General features: G+C 39.9%; 1 protein-coding gene across 3 annotated transcripts in view; it reads right to left on the bottom strand.

The window, feature by feature from the left end:
• The window catches only part of LOC126278253 (protein mothers against dpp-like), a 128,654-nt gene that overhangs the window by 52,339 nt on the left and 59,517 nt on the right, over positions 1-16,798 (bottom strand). For all 3 annotated transcript variants that reach the window (XM_049978248.1, XM_049978250.1, XM_049978249.1), the window contains 2 exons: positions 16,109-16,239; positions 15,677-15,875 (listed from right to left, as the gene is read on the bottom strand). In XM_049978248.1, coding sequence (XP_049834205.1) covers positions 15,677-15,875; positions 16,109-16,239 — 330 coding nt within the window. The remainder of the gene's footprint in view (positions 1-15,676; positions 15,876-16,108; positions 16,240-16,798) is intronic.

Below are 16,798 nucleotides of genomic sequence, written 5' to 3'. Positions count from 1 at the left end.
CACATAATTGTCTAGTTAAAAACTGTCACTTACTCAAATAATTATAGCTTTTTTATTGACAAATGCTTTGGCATGTACTAAGAAATTAGTATCTAAGATGTCACTGATGATGGGCATGTGCCCAATACTAGTCCAACAATAAACAAAAAAATAAATAAATGAAAGTAATCTCTATATGACAGTTTTTATATGTCCACCACCTCAGCTGAGTGGTTACCATGCCATACAGCGAACCTATGTTTGATTCCCAGCCAGGCCAGAGATTTTCTCTGTTCATGGACTGGGTCCCCCCCATGAACCATGGACCTTGCCGTTGGTGGGGAGGCTTGCGTGCTTCAGCAATACAGATAGCCGTACCGTAGGTGCAACCACAACGGAGGGGTATCTGTTGAGAGGCCAGACAAACGTGTGGTTCCTGAAGAGGGGCAGCAGCCTTTTCAGTAGTTGCAAGGGCAACAGTCTGGATGATTGACTGATCTGGCCTTGTAACAATAACCAAAACGGCCTTGCTGTGCTGGTACTGCGAACGGCTGAAAGCAAAGGGAAACTACGGCCGTAATTTTTCCCGAGGGCATGCAGCTTTACTGTATGATTAAATGATGATGGCGTCCTCTTGGGTAAAATATTCCGGAGGTAAAATAGTCCCCCATTCGGATCTCCGGGTGGGGACTACTCAAGAGGATGTCGTTATCATCAGAAAGAACACTGGTGTTCTACGGATCGGAGCGTGGAATGTCAGATCCCTTAATCGGGCAGGTAGGTTAGAAAATTTAAAAAGGGAAATGGATAGGTTGAAGTTAGATATAGTGGGAATTAGTGAAGTTCGGTGGCAGGAGGAACAAGACTTCTGGTCAGGTGACTACAGGGTTATAAACACAAAATCAAATAGGGGTAATGCAGAAGTAGGTTTAATAATGAATTGGAAAATAGGAATGCGGGTAAGCTACTACAAACAACATAGTGAACGCATTATTGTGGCCAAGATAGATACAAAGCCCACACCTACTACAGCAGTACAAGTTTATATGCCAACTAGTTCTGCAGATGACGAAGAAATTGAAGAAATGTATGATGAAATAAAAGAAATTATTCAGATAGTAAAGGGTGATGAAAATTTAATAGTCATGGGTGACTGGAATTCGGCAGTAGGAAAAGGGCGAGAAGGAAACGTAGTAGGTGAATATGGATTGGGGCTAAGAAATGAAAGAGGAACCCGCCTGGTAGAATTTTGCACAGAGCACAACTTAATCATAGCTAATACTTGGTTTAAGAATCATGAAAGAAGGTTGTATACATGGAAGAACCCTGGAGATACTAAAAGGTATCAGATAGATTACATAATGGTAAGACAGAGATATAGGAACCAGGTTTTAAATTGTAAGACATTTCCAGGGGCAGATGTGGATTCTGACCACAATCTATTGGTTATGACCTGTAGATTAAAACTGAAGAAACTGAAAAAGAAGGGAACTTAAGGAGATATGACCTGGATAAACTGAAAGAACCAGAGGTTGTACAGAGTTTCAGGGAGAGCGTTAGGGAATAACTGACAGGAATGGGGAAACAAATACAGTAGAAGAAGAATGGGTAGCTTTGAGGGATGAAGTAGTGAAGGCAGCAGATAATCAAGTAGGTAAAAAGACAAAGGCTAGTAGAAATCCTTGGGTAACAGAAGAAATATTGAATTTAATTGATGAAAGGAGAAAACATAAAAATGCAGTAAATGAAGCAGGCAAAAAGGAATACAAACGTCTCAAAAATGAGATCGACAGGAAGTGCAAAATGGCTAAGCAGGGATGGCTAGAGGACAAATGTAAGGATGTAGAGGCTTATCTCACTAGGGGTAAGATAGATACTGCCTACAGGAAAATTAAAGAGACCTTTGGAGAAAAGAGAACCACTCGTATGACCATCAAGAGCTCAGATGGAAACCCAGTTCTAAGCAAAGAAGGGAAAGCAGAAAGGTGGAAGGAGTATATAGAGGGTCTATACAAGGGCAATGTACTTGAGGACAATATTATGGAAATGGAAGAGGATGTGGATGAAGATGAAATGGGAGATACGATACACTGCATGAAGAGTTTGACAGAGCACTGAAAGACCTGAGTCGAAACAAGGCCCCCGGAGTAGATAACATTCCATTGGAACTACTGACGGCCTTGGGAGAGCCAGTCCCGACAAAACTCTACCATTTGGTGAACAAGATGTATGAAACAGGCGAAATACCCGCAGACTTCAAGAAGAATATAATAATTCCAATCCCAAAGAAAGCAGGTGTTGACAGATGTGAAAATTACCGAACAATCAGTTTAATAAGCCACAGCTGCAAAATACTAACGCGAATTCTTTACAGACGAATGGAAAAACTAGTAGAAGCCGACCTCGAGGAAGATCAGTTTGGATTCTGTAGAAATGTTGGAACACGTGAGGCAATACTGACCTTACGACTTATCTTAGAAGAAAGATTAAGGAAAGGCAAACCTACGTTTCTAGCATTCGTAGACTTAGAGAAAGCTTTTGACAACGTTGGCTGGAATACTCTCTTCCAAATTCTAAAGGTGGCAGGGGTAAAATACAGGGAGTGAAAGGCTATTAACAATTTGTACAGTAACCAGATGGCAGTCATAAGAGTCAAGGGGCATGGAAGGGAAGCAGTGGTTGGGAAGGGAGTGAGACAGGGTTGCAGCATCTCCCTGATGTTATTCAATCTGTATATTGAGCAAGCAGTAAAGGAAACAAAAGAAAAATTTGGAGTAGGTATTAAAATTCATGGAGAAGAAGTAAAAACTTTGAGGTTCGCCGATGACATTGTAATTCTGTCAGAGACGGCAAAGGACTTGGAAGAGCAGTCGAATGGAATGGATAGTGTCTTGAAAGGAGGATATAAGATGAACATCAACAAAAGCAAAATGAGGATAATGGAATGTAGTCGAATTAAGTCGGGTGATGCTGAGGAAATTAGATTAGGAAGTGAGACACTTAATGTAGTAAAGGAGTTTTGCTATTTGGGGAGCAAAATAACTGATGATGGTCGAAGTAGAGAGGATATAAAATGTAGACTGCCAATGGCAAGGAAAGCGTTTCTCAAGAAGAGAAATTTGTTAACATCAAGTATAGATTTAAGTGTCAGGAAGTCGTTTCTGAATGTATTTGTATGGAGTGTAGCCATGTATGGAAGTGAAACATGGATGATAAATAGTTTGGACAAGAAGAGAATAGAAGCTTTCAAAATGTGGTGCTACAGAAGAATGCTGAAGATTAGATGGGTAGATCACATAACTAATGAGGAAGTATTGAATAGGATTGGGGAGAAGAGAAGTTTGTGGCACAACTTGACCAGAAGAAGGGATCGGTTGGTAGGACATGTTCTGAGGCATCAAGGGATCACCAATTTAGTATTGGCGGGCAGTGTGGAGGATAAAAATCGTAGAGGGAGACCAAGAGATGAATACACTAAGCAGATTCAGAAGGATGTAGGTTGCACTAGGTACTGGGAGATGAAGAACCTTGCACAGGATAGAGTAGCATGGAGAGCTGTATCAAACCAGTCTCAGGACAGAAGACCACAACAACAACACATGGACTGGGTGTTGTATCATCATCATCATCATCATCATCATCATCATCATCATCATCATCCAAGTCATACAACGTGGTGTTACCTGAAAAGACTTGCAACTTAGTGGGCAAAGTTCACCAAGTGGGGACTCCTGGACATCAGTGCCACATGGCCACTCATTCTTTCAGTTTTTATATGTCCCATAAAACATGTTCAAACTGTTGCAGATTTATTAGCAGCAAATGGACAGTATTATCTTTCCTGGATGGTGAGGTGGGGGTGACGGCAGTAGCCTTTATTCTTGATCACTAAAAGAAGACAAAAGTTCCTTTCAGGAATGTTGTGTGACTAGGGCCTCCTGCCAGGTAGACCGTTCGCCGGCTGCAAGTCCTTCAATTTAACTCCAATTCGGCGACTTCACATCGATGGGATGAAATGATGATGATTAGGACAACACAACACACAGTCCCTGAGCAGAGAAAATCTCTGACCCAGCTGGGAATCGTATCTGGGCCCTTAGGATTGACATTCTGTGACGCTGACCACTCAGCCACCGGGGAGGGACCTTTCACGATTGAAAGTGAGGTAACTATGAAGCTAATTTTTTCCACTCTGAAAAATTCAAGGAGTATCAGTTTTCTCTGGGTGAACTGCTGTACAAGACTGAAGGTGAATTTTGCTCAAGTATAAAAAATCATGATAACTTCTTAGAGTGCATATAAACAACATACAGATAATCATGTACCCAAATAAAGTATCAGTTACATGTTACAAAATTGTATCAGATACTTGATACTAGCAGAGGAAAAGTAACGTCTTCAAACTGTTCAGAAGAAGCTGTAATTTTTGTCAAAGACATACATCACAGGCTTCTACTACTAGATTATACTCACAATCAGATTGTTTTGTGGAATGACATAGGAAGCTTTTTCCTGAAATCTTTGTATATAAAAAATGGGACATTGACAAATGGAAAAAAAAGTCAACAGCTTTTATATGTAGTATTACAATTGGTGTAAATGCAAGTCCATTTCTTTCGCTACTGCAGGTTGGTTTGTCAATACATATTTAAAAAAATTTTCCCTCCCAATTTACTTCATGTATTGGATTTCATTCCCAATTGTTTATACTTTGAATTATCAGTCACCTTGAAGCTAACTTTATAATTTCTTGAACAACACATCATTCCATTTGTCTATAGCAAAGATCCAGTAAAAGTCTTGTATTGGAGATTGTGAGCTCCAACATTAGGTGGGTAGGCTGTATCATAAAAAAAAACAGTATACAATCGGTTTTATGAGAAATGTTGTAAAGGTAAAACAAAATCTTTGATTAACAAGATTGACAGGATACAAATTGCAAATTATCTGAGTAGCAAATATTCACCACTGAGGAACAGAAATGGATAAAAGTCACAAGCATTGTACAATATACCTTACACCAACAAGTGTTGAGCAAGGTTGTGAGGGATGGGATAGATCCACCTTTGCTCGATTGGGGTGTTACAAAATTACTACGAAAGCTAAGCTAGCTGCATCACAGCAGTGTTAAAATCAAAGTCACAAACACAAACTTTATAAAGTCAAAATGAGCAGAAGGAGAGCAATGAGAGAAGCATTCAATGAATCCTAAAGTAAAATTCTGCCAACCAATCTGACTCGAAAATCCTAAGAATTCAAGGTCATGCGTAAAGCCAGTAATCAGAGTGTCCATATTGCACACAGGGACGATGGAAGGTGGGAGGGGGGGGGGGGGGGGGGTTATGACAAATGAAATACTGAATCCATTATACTGAGTTTGTTTCAGTTCATAAGGTTCCCCAATTCAATAACCCCATTAATGCTGAAATTGTAGACATTGAAATAAGAGATCTGAGGGTGGCAACAAAAACCCTGTTCAACGACCCAACAGCGGAAAGGTAACTACACGTACATCGATCTAAATACCCTGAAAGCCAGCATGGTGCAGGTACCTTCTAGCATTACTAGTCACTCCCTTTCCTGTTCTGTTTGTATATGGGGCACAGGAAGCACAGTTGGTTATATACCTTCATATGAAAGTTGATTTCTCTTATCTTTGCAGCCCTTAAGCAAGTTATACAATGGTGACAGCAGAATCGTCATACAGTCAGCTGCAAATGCTGATTCTCTAAATTTTCTCAGTAGTTTCATGGGTGGGAAAAAAATCTTCCCTCCCGTGATCTCATTTGTTGAGTTCATGGAGCATTTCCATAATATTTTCACAATACTCTTATGTTGATCAAACTGACTGGTTACGAATCTAGTAACCCACCTCTGAATTGCTTTGATGTCTTCCATTAACCCAACCTGGAGGGTTTCTAAACAATTGAGCTGTCTCCTTTATAGATGACCTATACTTACCTACAATAAACCAAAGTTGATCATTCGCCATCCCTACTGCTGATCTTATGTTCCCATTCAACTTCATACTTGCTTTGTAACATCATGCTTGGATATTAAAAAAAAATCTGTATCATACAGCACAACATTAATATTGTAGCTCAACATTACAGGATTGTTTTTCCAACTCATCTGCATTAACTTACACTTTGGAATAAGCTACCATTCATCACACCAAATAATTCTGACCAAGTCACCCTGTATCCTCCCACAGTCACTCAATGATGACATTTTCTCATACACTGCAGTGTCATCAGCAAACAGTCACAGCCTGCTGCTCATCTTACCAGTCAGACCAAGAGCACAAGAGCAGTCCAATCACACTTCCCTAGGGCACTCCTGGTAAACTCTCGGCATCAAAGAAAATATCCTGGGTTCTAATACTTAAGAAGTCGTTGAGCCACTCATTTATCTCAGAACCTACTCTGTACACTCCGACCTGCAGTGGGGCACAGTGTCAAATGCTTTTCAGAAAACTAGGCAAATGTAATCTTTCTATTACCCTTCCTGCACGATTTACAGGATATTGCACAAGAAATGGGAAGCTGAGTTTCACTTGATCAATGCTTTCTAAATCTGTTCTTATTTGTGGATAGAAGGTTTTCTGTCTAAAGGAAATAGATTATGGTCTATCTTAGAATACGCTCAATGAAAATAATCATTTTTGTAAATATAATGTAATTGGATAGGTAAAAAATCTACTCACCACACATTTTAACGGTATTGAAATTTGCAAGTTTTTGGAGCCAGTGACTCCTCCTTCTGGTAGAAGGGTTGAAGGGGAAGGAATAGGGGTGACAAGAAAAGGACTGATGAGGTTCACAAAATAAGGAAAGTTTCACCAGGTCATGGGAGAGTTACCTTTGAGGGACAGACATATAAACAGGTCATGGGCGCAGCCATGAGAACCAGAGTGGCTCCTTCCCAAGCCACACTTTCCAGGAGTCACTTGGAGTGGGCTTTTCTGGGATTCATAAGCATTCAGCCCCTGGTTCAGTTTACACTGATGACATCTTTGCCATGAGGATGAATGTTGAAGCTGATCTGTTAAATTCTTTGAATCTCCAAGCACATTCTTCCAGTTAAATTTCACATGTTCCCATTTCAAATCCCAAGCCACTTTCCTTGACATTGACCTCACTCTCACCAAACGTCAGCTACACCTTTCTGTTCACATTAGACATGCTGACAAACCACAGTAATTACACATTGACTATCCATGTCTAATGCTCCATCCAATACAGTCTTGGAATTCGAAGCAAATGTATCTGTTCAGATGTAGACTCTTTACAGCAGTAAACCACCATTCTCTCCTCAGCATTCACTGGACATAATTATCCTGTAAGTCTAGATCCAAAGCAGATTTCACAGGCCATCACATCCAATTCTCGTACTGCTGATCCCTCAGCCACTGGCTCTGAAAGTATGCAAATTTAAGTGCCTTTATATCCATCCAATCACATTTGAATATGCCCAACAATTATGCACCATACTGACTTGGAAGACATTGGTCTTTAATTTATTGGTTCAATTCTTTTAATCTTCTTATATATCATCTGTACTTTTTTCCTGTCTCTTGGGCCTTTGTGCTGGGCAAAAGTGTCTTGATAAATGCCAGCTAAGCAAGGGGCCAATGCCATAGAGCAGAGGCCACCACACTCTTTCCATAGCAGGCCAGATAACTGAGAAAATGACAAGTGCAGGCTGCATTATCATTCTGTACAGTACTTGAAAGCCCGAGTGAAAGCTCCAGTGGAAGAAGACAAAAAACTAAGTTCAGCATTCTGTGTTAATCGTGAGTGACATGTTATGCATAAACAAGGTGGCATTAGCAAAAAGATAGGAACATCAGATCTAATGTGCACACATCAAATCTCACAAACTAAGCAGCAAAAACAATGAAACCACCATTTGGCTTTCTAGATATCATTTGGTCATTTGGTTTGGTATTGCATATTCAATTCAGACAACTGGTTTAAAATGCATATCAGTCAATCTTATTCAATATGCTAATTTCAAATAATTCATTTCTGAAAATGGTTGCTCACAGACATAAGTTGTTCAAAGCACTGATGTAATACTGGTGGAAAATGTCTTCAGTTTCAGAAATTTAACATCACATAAGCAGCGGTAAAATTCAACAAGTTTTCCTTCCCCATGCTTCTCTTTCAACAAAGCATTTTACTTTCAAATCAGTGATCTCCAGCAAAAGATCAACTATCACAGCAGACTGATTCTGGAATTGAAGAACATCACTCTAGATGTTGTCAAGATCTGAAAATCTGTTGAAAAAAATGCTGCTTCACGTTACAAATAAATTAACAGAAAATCAAGGTAGACATCTTTGAGGATTGTAGCACAAAACCCTTTGAAATAAAAATGATAAAGGTTTTCTCCTTACAGTTGTGCTTCGAACAATGACAGCTTACTCCAACACCTTTAGATCAATCTGAAGGCAACAACAGATTAGCCTTTCCCTGAAGTTCGGTGGTCAATTCATTCAGGAAGACAGAGTCTGTATGCAACATGACCTGAGAACATGTCCACAGATCTGTCGGGGATGTGTGAAATTTAGAGATGGAACTCTTGACTTGCTGAAGTAGGAACAAAGTTTCTCTTAACAGGTGGCTATGTTGTTGCTCGAAAAATTCCAAAGGGAGTCCAAGTGGTTCCCCATACTCAGATTCTGCTGAAGAAGCTCCAATATCAGACTTAATGGTTGTATGTAGTCCTTGTAACACCAGCAGTAAGGCAGATACATCTTGTGCTAAATATGTTTTATGACAAATTCAAGTACCATCAGCTGGCCGAATGAACTGACGTTGCAGGCCAGATCCAGCGTGGGCCGTAGTTTGAAGACCCCTGTCATAGAGTAATCTCTGTAAATCCAAATTGGATCCCAGCCCGACATGGTGACTTATTTGTATTCAACCCTCAGTTGCTTCTCAACAGAAGAGATGTCTATTACTTTGTCCTCCATACAGGAATCTGTGCAGCAGTCAAACAACGGCATTTCTGTACAATACTTCTGTGTGAATAATTTTTTAAATGCAACATTTAAAAATCCAGTTCTCCTTTTGTTGTCTTCTAATGCCACACAAGACTGGTTGAGGAATGATTGAGTACAAGCCTCTGACCCCCTTAGTGATTTTATGTAGGACCAAAATTTTCATGGATTCTCAGTAAGATCTTTCACAAATTTATAATGGCGGAAGTTGTTGAAAGCTTTGGGCATCTATCTTTTTATAGGTGCATGAATTTCTAACTTTCAACTGTCAATGCTTCCATACCATTTTTTGAACTGAGAGTGCAATAACCTGTTTCATCAGTGTTTTCCAAATTTTGTTATTATAAAATGATGACTCTTTTCCATCCTACTCACTCATCACAAGCTCCTCCAAAGCGCAATTTACAATCAAGCTTAAAATTTTGCCCTCTACACACATCACGTTGGGACTAAATGATGTCCATTCATTGTTTAAGCAAGATGCTAACAACTACTTTTTTGCTGTTTCCAGAGAGAACACTATCAGCCTTGTTGATGGGTTTAATAACTTTGGTAACAATTGTTGCTATGGTGACACTGTGTTCTCTAAACCTTGTCTCTATGCTGACTCTGTAAATAATGTCAAGCCTGTCTGTAGCAGCAAGCTCTACAGTACTTCCACTGTGTGTGGATTGCTGAACGAGTTTTGCATTACAGTTTTTGGAAAATGTATTAAGAATTACTTCACAAGACTGTCTGTACATTAAAAAATCAGCAAAGCCTCTGGCTGAGACTCTCCATTCAGCTCCATAACAAAAGACACTGATCAATCCTGGATGCAATATTGCAAATTATAAGCTCTGCAACGGTGACAGTTTTCACCACTTTTTCCAGATCCCTGCACAAACTGAGAATGGCCTCAAAACTCAAGTGACAGGTGTCAGGAGGAGGAGATTAGTATTTAACGTCCCGTCGACAACGAGGTCATTAGAGACGGAGCACAAGCTCGGGTTAGGGAAGGATGGGGAAGGAAATCGGCTGTGCCCTTTCAAAGAAACCATCCCGGCATTTGCCTTAAGTGATCGAGGGAAATCACGGAAAACCTAAATCAGGATGGCCAGGCGCGGGATTGAACCGTCATCCTCCCGAATGCAAGTCAGTGTGCTAACCACTGCGCCACCCCGCTCAGTGACAGGTGTCACTGGTACCTGGCACAATCTGAGTGCAACTGCCCTCTGCACCCTCAATGGCTGCAGGCATTTCAAGATGCCCTCTCTCCACTGCCAGCTTATTGTCTGAATAATGAAACGCTGCACTGCAGTCGACTTTTTCAGATTATAAGGCACTGTGCCTACTCAGTTATGTAGAAAATCACACACACTATCACTCCCATTGTTTATTTGTGAAACATCCACAAAAATACATACATAAATATTACACTTGACAATGAGAGCAAATTCTCAAAACACATTTTGCTCAGCCAAACGACGAAACACGTTAAATACAGTTTGACAACGGTGTCATTACGATCACAACAATCACAAAACTGTGCACCTGCAGTAGAGATTGTTTGGAAATGGTTGTGATTGGTCATCATATTTTTATTTGAACAAACCTAGTTATTGCCATCAGCCACCACGCCGAGTAGAGCTTGGCAGCGATAGGAGATAGGCACGAATTGTTCTAACTTTTACTTGTTTACCGGTTCAAGAACCTGGTGTCAAGAAACTTAGCAACGTAACATTTGCAAACAGTGCTTGATGGCAAACACCATGCCAGAGTCGTTTTATATCAGTTTTTTCTACACACACTTTTTCATAAAGTATAAATCACAGGGAAAATTATAAATATGTTGACGCAAAATCAGGTGCAAACAAACATTGTGGACAGGGAAATTTGATGGGAGCAATAAAAGGGGAAACGTTAATTCATGAACGTCAAAGCACCATTGTACTTTATGTCCTTAAGAGGCGCCATAGTGCGCCTGAAGTTGGAGCTCCCGCTAATAAGCAAATCCCTTCCCCAAAATGTGCTTAGACCCTACTGAAGGTGCAGCCCCTTGTCAACTCATAGGGTGAATGGATGAGGCCAGATTTCCCCTCCCCAAATTCAGTTTCTGCACTGAGCGACGCGAACATATTAGGGAACTGCCACTCACCCTGGGGCGAGAGCATGACCACCCCCACCCCCCACCCCTCAACCCTGTCGTCAGAAAGGCCATAGCATTAGAGAACAGAGCCCATAAGTGAAACAAGAGACACTCAAGGTGTCCTATGTGACATACCAATTTCTCCGCCACCTCTACACCCACAGGTGCAGACAGCTGACTATGGCCGACAGCATCTTCAGCTGCTCGTGAAGTGAGCCAGTTCCTCTTAAGTCTGCACATAGCATGCACACTCCATATTCACATACAACTAAAATTCTTATGAAAATAGGTACACCATCATTACTCTAACAAGCAATGCTGTGGCCTGTTGTGGGGTTGTGAACCACTGAGGGCTGCAGCGGGACGAAACCTCGCCTCTCTGTCACTTCTAGGTTCCCGGTTTAATACACAATACACACTCCACATATATTCTAAAGGGGTTTGCAGAGCATAGATGTAAATGTAGAGTGTAGAGACCCAGTGCTCATTGCAGCAAAGGTAACATTATCTTGTATGCTGGCCTGAAGACCAGATGTGAATACAAGATCAGAGTTGTAAATAACATTGGTAACACAAACCCCTCTACCGCGAAGGCAAACAGGATGTTCAAACAAAGCAAAGTGGCACTACAGTTTCCAGTCAGCATCACTGAGCTTACGCTTCACATCAGTTTTCTGCCTGGATCTACTCTGTCTCTGCATAAGAGAATGGTCACTGAAGTGGAGAACATGTTACCTCCAACTGTATGAGTCTGGTTACCCCCCCAAATGTACAAGCCTACAGACCAGATTCCAGGATCGGTGATAGAAAATAAGCTTGGTTCAGTGTTACACTTGGTCATTTTCTCAGTGTTCACAAGCCAATAACTCCTAACTGTCAAACAGTACACTGTATGAATAACCTCATCACTTAAGCAAGTGACGAAACCATATTTCTACCTCCGATGCACTGTGCCAATTTATTTTTCTTTAGTTTTGTCTGATTACCCATTCTTAAGTGGCAAACATAATGTAGTCATATCTCACTTAAGTAAAAATATGATAATGGAAAGTTCTGGATGGAATACGTATAGAGGAAGCAGTAAAGAGAACTCCTTGTACAGTGGATGTGTGGAATGGTCAATACACAAATAATGCATTAGTAAACATAACAATATAAGGAAAAGATAGATTGCTATTCATTGTAATGATGAGTTACAGACAGACACAATGAAGAGACATTTAAACATTAGCTTTTGGCCAAAGCTTTCGCCAGAAAAGGAACAAAAGTGCGCGTGTACTCTCTCTCTCTCTCTCACACACACACACACACACACACACACACACACAACACAACACAACACAACACAACACAAACCACAAACGTGCGTGCCAGAGCGTCTACACTGTATCAGTGCTGCAGGTTGATGGGTGAGTGAGGAGTTGTGTTGGGTGGAATAGGTGAGAGGAGAAAAGAGATGGCAAGGAGTGGAGGGAATGTGACGGGACAGAGGGAGAGGCAGCAAGGGGTCGAGACAACAGTGTGGCACTGGTGAGCTTACCCTGTCACAGACAGGCGGAGTTATGATAATAATGTCTTTCTTATTAGGAGTGCAAAAGTTTGAGGACTAAGAACAAAAGAGCAGCAACAGTTGATCGATCCAGTAGAGCACCATACACTTTGACGAGCCTAATGCAACTGAGGTTTAGCAGCTGTCCCACTGGTTTTCTATAATCGACTGTTTTGGTTCGTTAACACCTCATCAGTGTAAAACAAACTCTGAGACTGATGCTATCCACACAGTTAAGCCAATAACTGCATTTCCAATGATGATAATGTTTCATTATTGTGGCAGATGTTAGTTGGTGAAGCAGAGACAGGGGTGACAACAATAGAGGTTTAATTATGTTCATCAGCCAGCAATTACAGAACAAAGGGTTCAGCACACCCAAATTCAACCATTCCTTGTTAAGCTTCCTGAGGAGATCACCATTTAGCAGAGACCATGTCAAATATTGACCTTCTCAAAGTTGTGGCAAGTGTTACCTTCTGAGAATTAAGATGTCCATAATTTACATATGATACTGAGGGTGTCTTTGCAACACTTGTAAAAACTACATTCTTCAGCTGTGCAATTACATACTAAAGGGCATATGAGAAAAATGGAAGATTGATTTTCAGCTAAACATCATGCAATCACACAAAGTTCACAGAAAACATTTCATCACACTGCTGACAGGCCTCCTGAGCCCACAACATATGTGAAAAGTTCATATTTGTCACCTACATTGATAAGTCTAGAATTAGACTATGAAGAACTTAGGAAAATCCATTACTCTTCTTCTTCTCCTCCATAAACATTTCTGCTTATGCAACTCATTCACAAAGCCTATTCCAATCTTGTCTCCCAGAGACTATCCTCCAGGATTTTCTCAAACTGCTGTCCTCACCAATTCACATCAGCCTTCACCTTGTCGCTTCATCTTACTCATGGCCTTTGAACTGGTCTTCTTCCAGATTCTGTCCATTCCAGAGCTTGGTAGTCTCATTTCTCAATCTTTTCAAGTGGTCAAGCCATTTCACCATATCTATCTCCCTAATTCCTTTTAGGGGACTGATCTGAAGAGTGTTTTGTATTGTTTCATTTAATTTCTAGTGTTACTGAGGATCCTCAAAGAAAGTGCATACGTGTCACTTCTATCCTATTCAGTCCCTGTCACTTGTATTCAGATCTTTATTTGTCTGGGTCCAACAGTTGTGCAATTACATACTAAAGGGCAGACAAGAAAAATGGAAGATTAACTCATCAGTAGACAATATGAGTTGTACATCATGATCTTTGCTTCGGCAGGTATTTTCCAATGTCCAATACACAATAATGAAATTGTGAGCAATTTTCTATCCTCTTTGAAGTTTCTTCCTTGACGTTTCCTTTCCTAGTTAGCCTACTTCCTAGACAAGTTTCCATTATAACTTATATCTGCCATATCAGAGATCTATGCAAACGGAAGCTGTAGCCACTCAGGTACCTTGGGCACTTATGCAGTCTACATGGCTCCTGCAAGCCTCAGCGTCATGAGCTCCCATGTCATAGTCACGACCTGACACCAGGCAGCAGCACCAGTGCTGGCAGAGACCACCATTTCCAAAGGACCTATTCATGACTGCACAACGCATCACAAGAGAATCGTATCACTAGTATTCCATCACCAGCAGCTACAAAGACCAGCTCATGGACCACACCCGCAGTTCTACCACTTTCAAGAGCCTCTCCTGGCCTCTGGGTGAGTGCTGCTCGCCTCAGCATCTTAGAACATTCAAAATCGTAGGGACTGATGCCGCTATTCTCAGCTTTCATTGTTGTTTCCTTTGTGGACTTGGACTGTGTTAAGGACAGACTTTTTGTACTTGTGTTAGACAGCACAGCGTTCTGGGAGCTTACTTCTCTGCAACCTTATTTTCCTATGAAGCTCTTAGCGATGTTACTACCTATTAGAAACAGTCGAGCAAATTTAGATAGCAGCTCCGTCAAGCCTCTGTACCACTACCTAGTAAGAAACTGTATTTTGTGCCTTTTTTCTTATTGCTGAAGCAGATGTATTTCGTTGTCAATAAATTTGTTAAAACTTGATCACCATTTTCTCAGTGTCCCGTAAGGGACACTTCAATGTCTCTCATTTTTCATTTTCCTTGCTGACTTTTTGTTAAGCTTGTTTCTAAGTCTGCTTCTTCAATTATCTGTCAAGTATTTAGCTCACCGTCTTCCCATATCATCACATCATTTCTATAATTTTCATATCATCTGTTGTTGAGCCTTGATGAACTTACTTAATGATGCTGTGCTTGACTTTATTCAAGAGCACTGGAGAAAGCATGCTTCCTTGTCGAACCTTTCTAACTGTTCTAAACCATTCTGAATTTTTTTTTTTTGCATGTATTATAACACAATTCAGGCCTTTGTTTTATGTGTTTCTGATTCTGAGTTGCATACCTTTATAAAATTCCATTCTGTTCAGACATTGCCATATCTACTCCCTTTTTTTGTCTAATGGTGAATGAAACTACAATGTCTCACAAATTCCCCCCTCCCCCCTTTTTTGTACTGCCTATCTAGCTGTAAATATGACATCTATAGTTAATCTTTGAGGCTGAAATCCTTGTTTTCTTCTCTTAATTGTCATTCTAGCTTACTTCTTATTTTCTGTAAAATTATCTTTTTTTAAACCTTCATGCAACAGCACAGTAATGTTAATACTCTGTAGTTCTCAAAGGGCATCATGTTAACCTTTTTAAAAATAGATACAATAACTGTCTTTGCTCAATTATCAGGAATCTCTTCATACATCATCAGTGTCCTCATTATTGTTTACAGCCACTGAATTTTGATATGTCCCACAAGTTTAAAAATCTATTGCTGATCTCCTCAAAGTTGTCCAAAATAAATGGAAATTAACTTACTGCCATTAACAATCCCCTTGACAATAAACAAGTATATATGCCATAAATAAGTGCTAAAGAGAATACAGGAAGAAAATTGTGTGTACCCATACTATGAAAATACAACTCATATTAAAGAAGCTTACCTTTTCCTATATGTCTTCGAGTATTTTCTATAGTAGAATTACGGTTGACATTTGACAGCTGTCCCAGACAGAATCTATCAGAATTGTTACTGGGGTTTGTGAAACCATCCACAATGATTACATTGCTCTGACAATGGAAGATTTCTCCAACTCTGCTATTCAGTTCATAGTAAGCAATGCTTGCCCAGAAAGTTGGCTCCTGGGGAGAAAAGTTGCAACCATAAAATTAATCGCTCTATTTAAAAAAAAAAAAAAAAAAAAAAAAAAAAAAAAAAAAAAAAAAAAAAAAAACTGCAGATTAAAAAAATAAGCATCACCACCATTAAAGCAACAGTAAAGTACTGGAAAGGAAGAGAAATCCCAAATCACATCTGTGCATATTATCATTTATTTCAGTTAACATGTTAAAAAACCAACAATGGGAAAAGGTACCTGGTAAGCCACTGGTGCAACTTCTGACATATTTAAGTTGCTTGATGTATCCATAGCAGAAGGATCTGGGAGAGCAGTGCCTGTACCCTGCTGTGTTTCTTCAGGTGGGCTATATGCAGGTGGTGGTGTTTCTGCTCATATGTAACACACACCAGTCAAATTAGAAAGATAGGAGTGCCATAGTTATAGGCAACAATTTTCAAACAGTACAAAATTAATAATTCATGAACATTCATCTTATACCTCTTTAATTACATTAGTATATTTTATATTAATTGCAGTAACTTAACCATTTTAAGTATTAATTTTCCCATACAGTTTTAGTTTTTCTTGCACTATTCATTTCTATAGATTGTGCACCAATTTTGTTTTCTTAGGCTCTGCCTGACATTCTTTGTAACACACCACAATGGAAGTAGCTCACGCAAATTAACAAACTGCATACATTCCAACAGTTTTGTGTGCTTGTATAGTACATCTCCGTATATATTATATGATCACAAAGGTACATACAATGACAACAGGTTCATTCCACAGTAAGGATTAACAGCACACCTATCACTAAATGTAATCTGCAATACTGAAAATTGGTGTCAATGAAACGAACAATCAATTTGGCTTCCAAGAAAATGGAGGCACTGGTAAAGCTATTCTACCATTTGCAATGTAACTGAAGAAATCTTAAGAGTG

This window comes from Schistocerca gregaria, chromosome 6, assembly GCF_023897955.1.
Source record: "Schistocerca gregaria isolate iqSchGreg1 chromosome 6, iqSchGreg1.2, whole genome shotgun sequence".
Classification (NCBI taxonomy): domain Eukaryota; kingdom Metazoa; phylum Arthropoda; class Insecta; order Orthoptera; family Acrididae; genus Schistocerca; species Schistocerca gregaria.
Note: the sequence above shows the minus strand (reverse complement) of the source record. Positions and strands in the feature narration are given on the sequence as shown.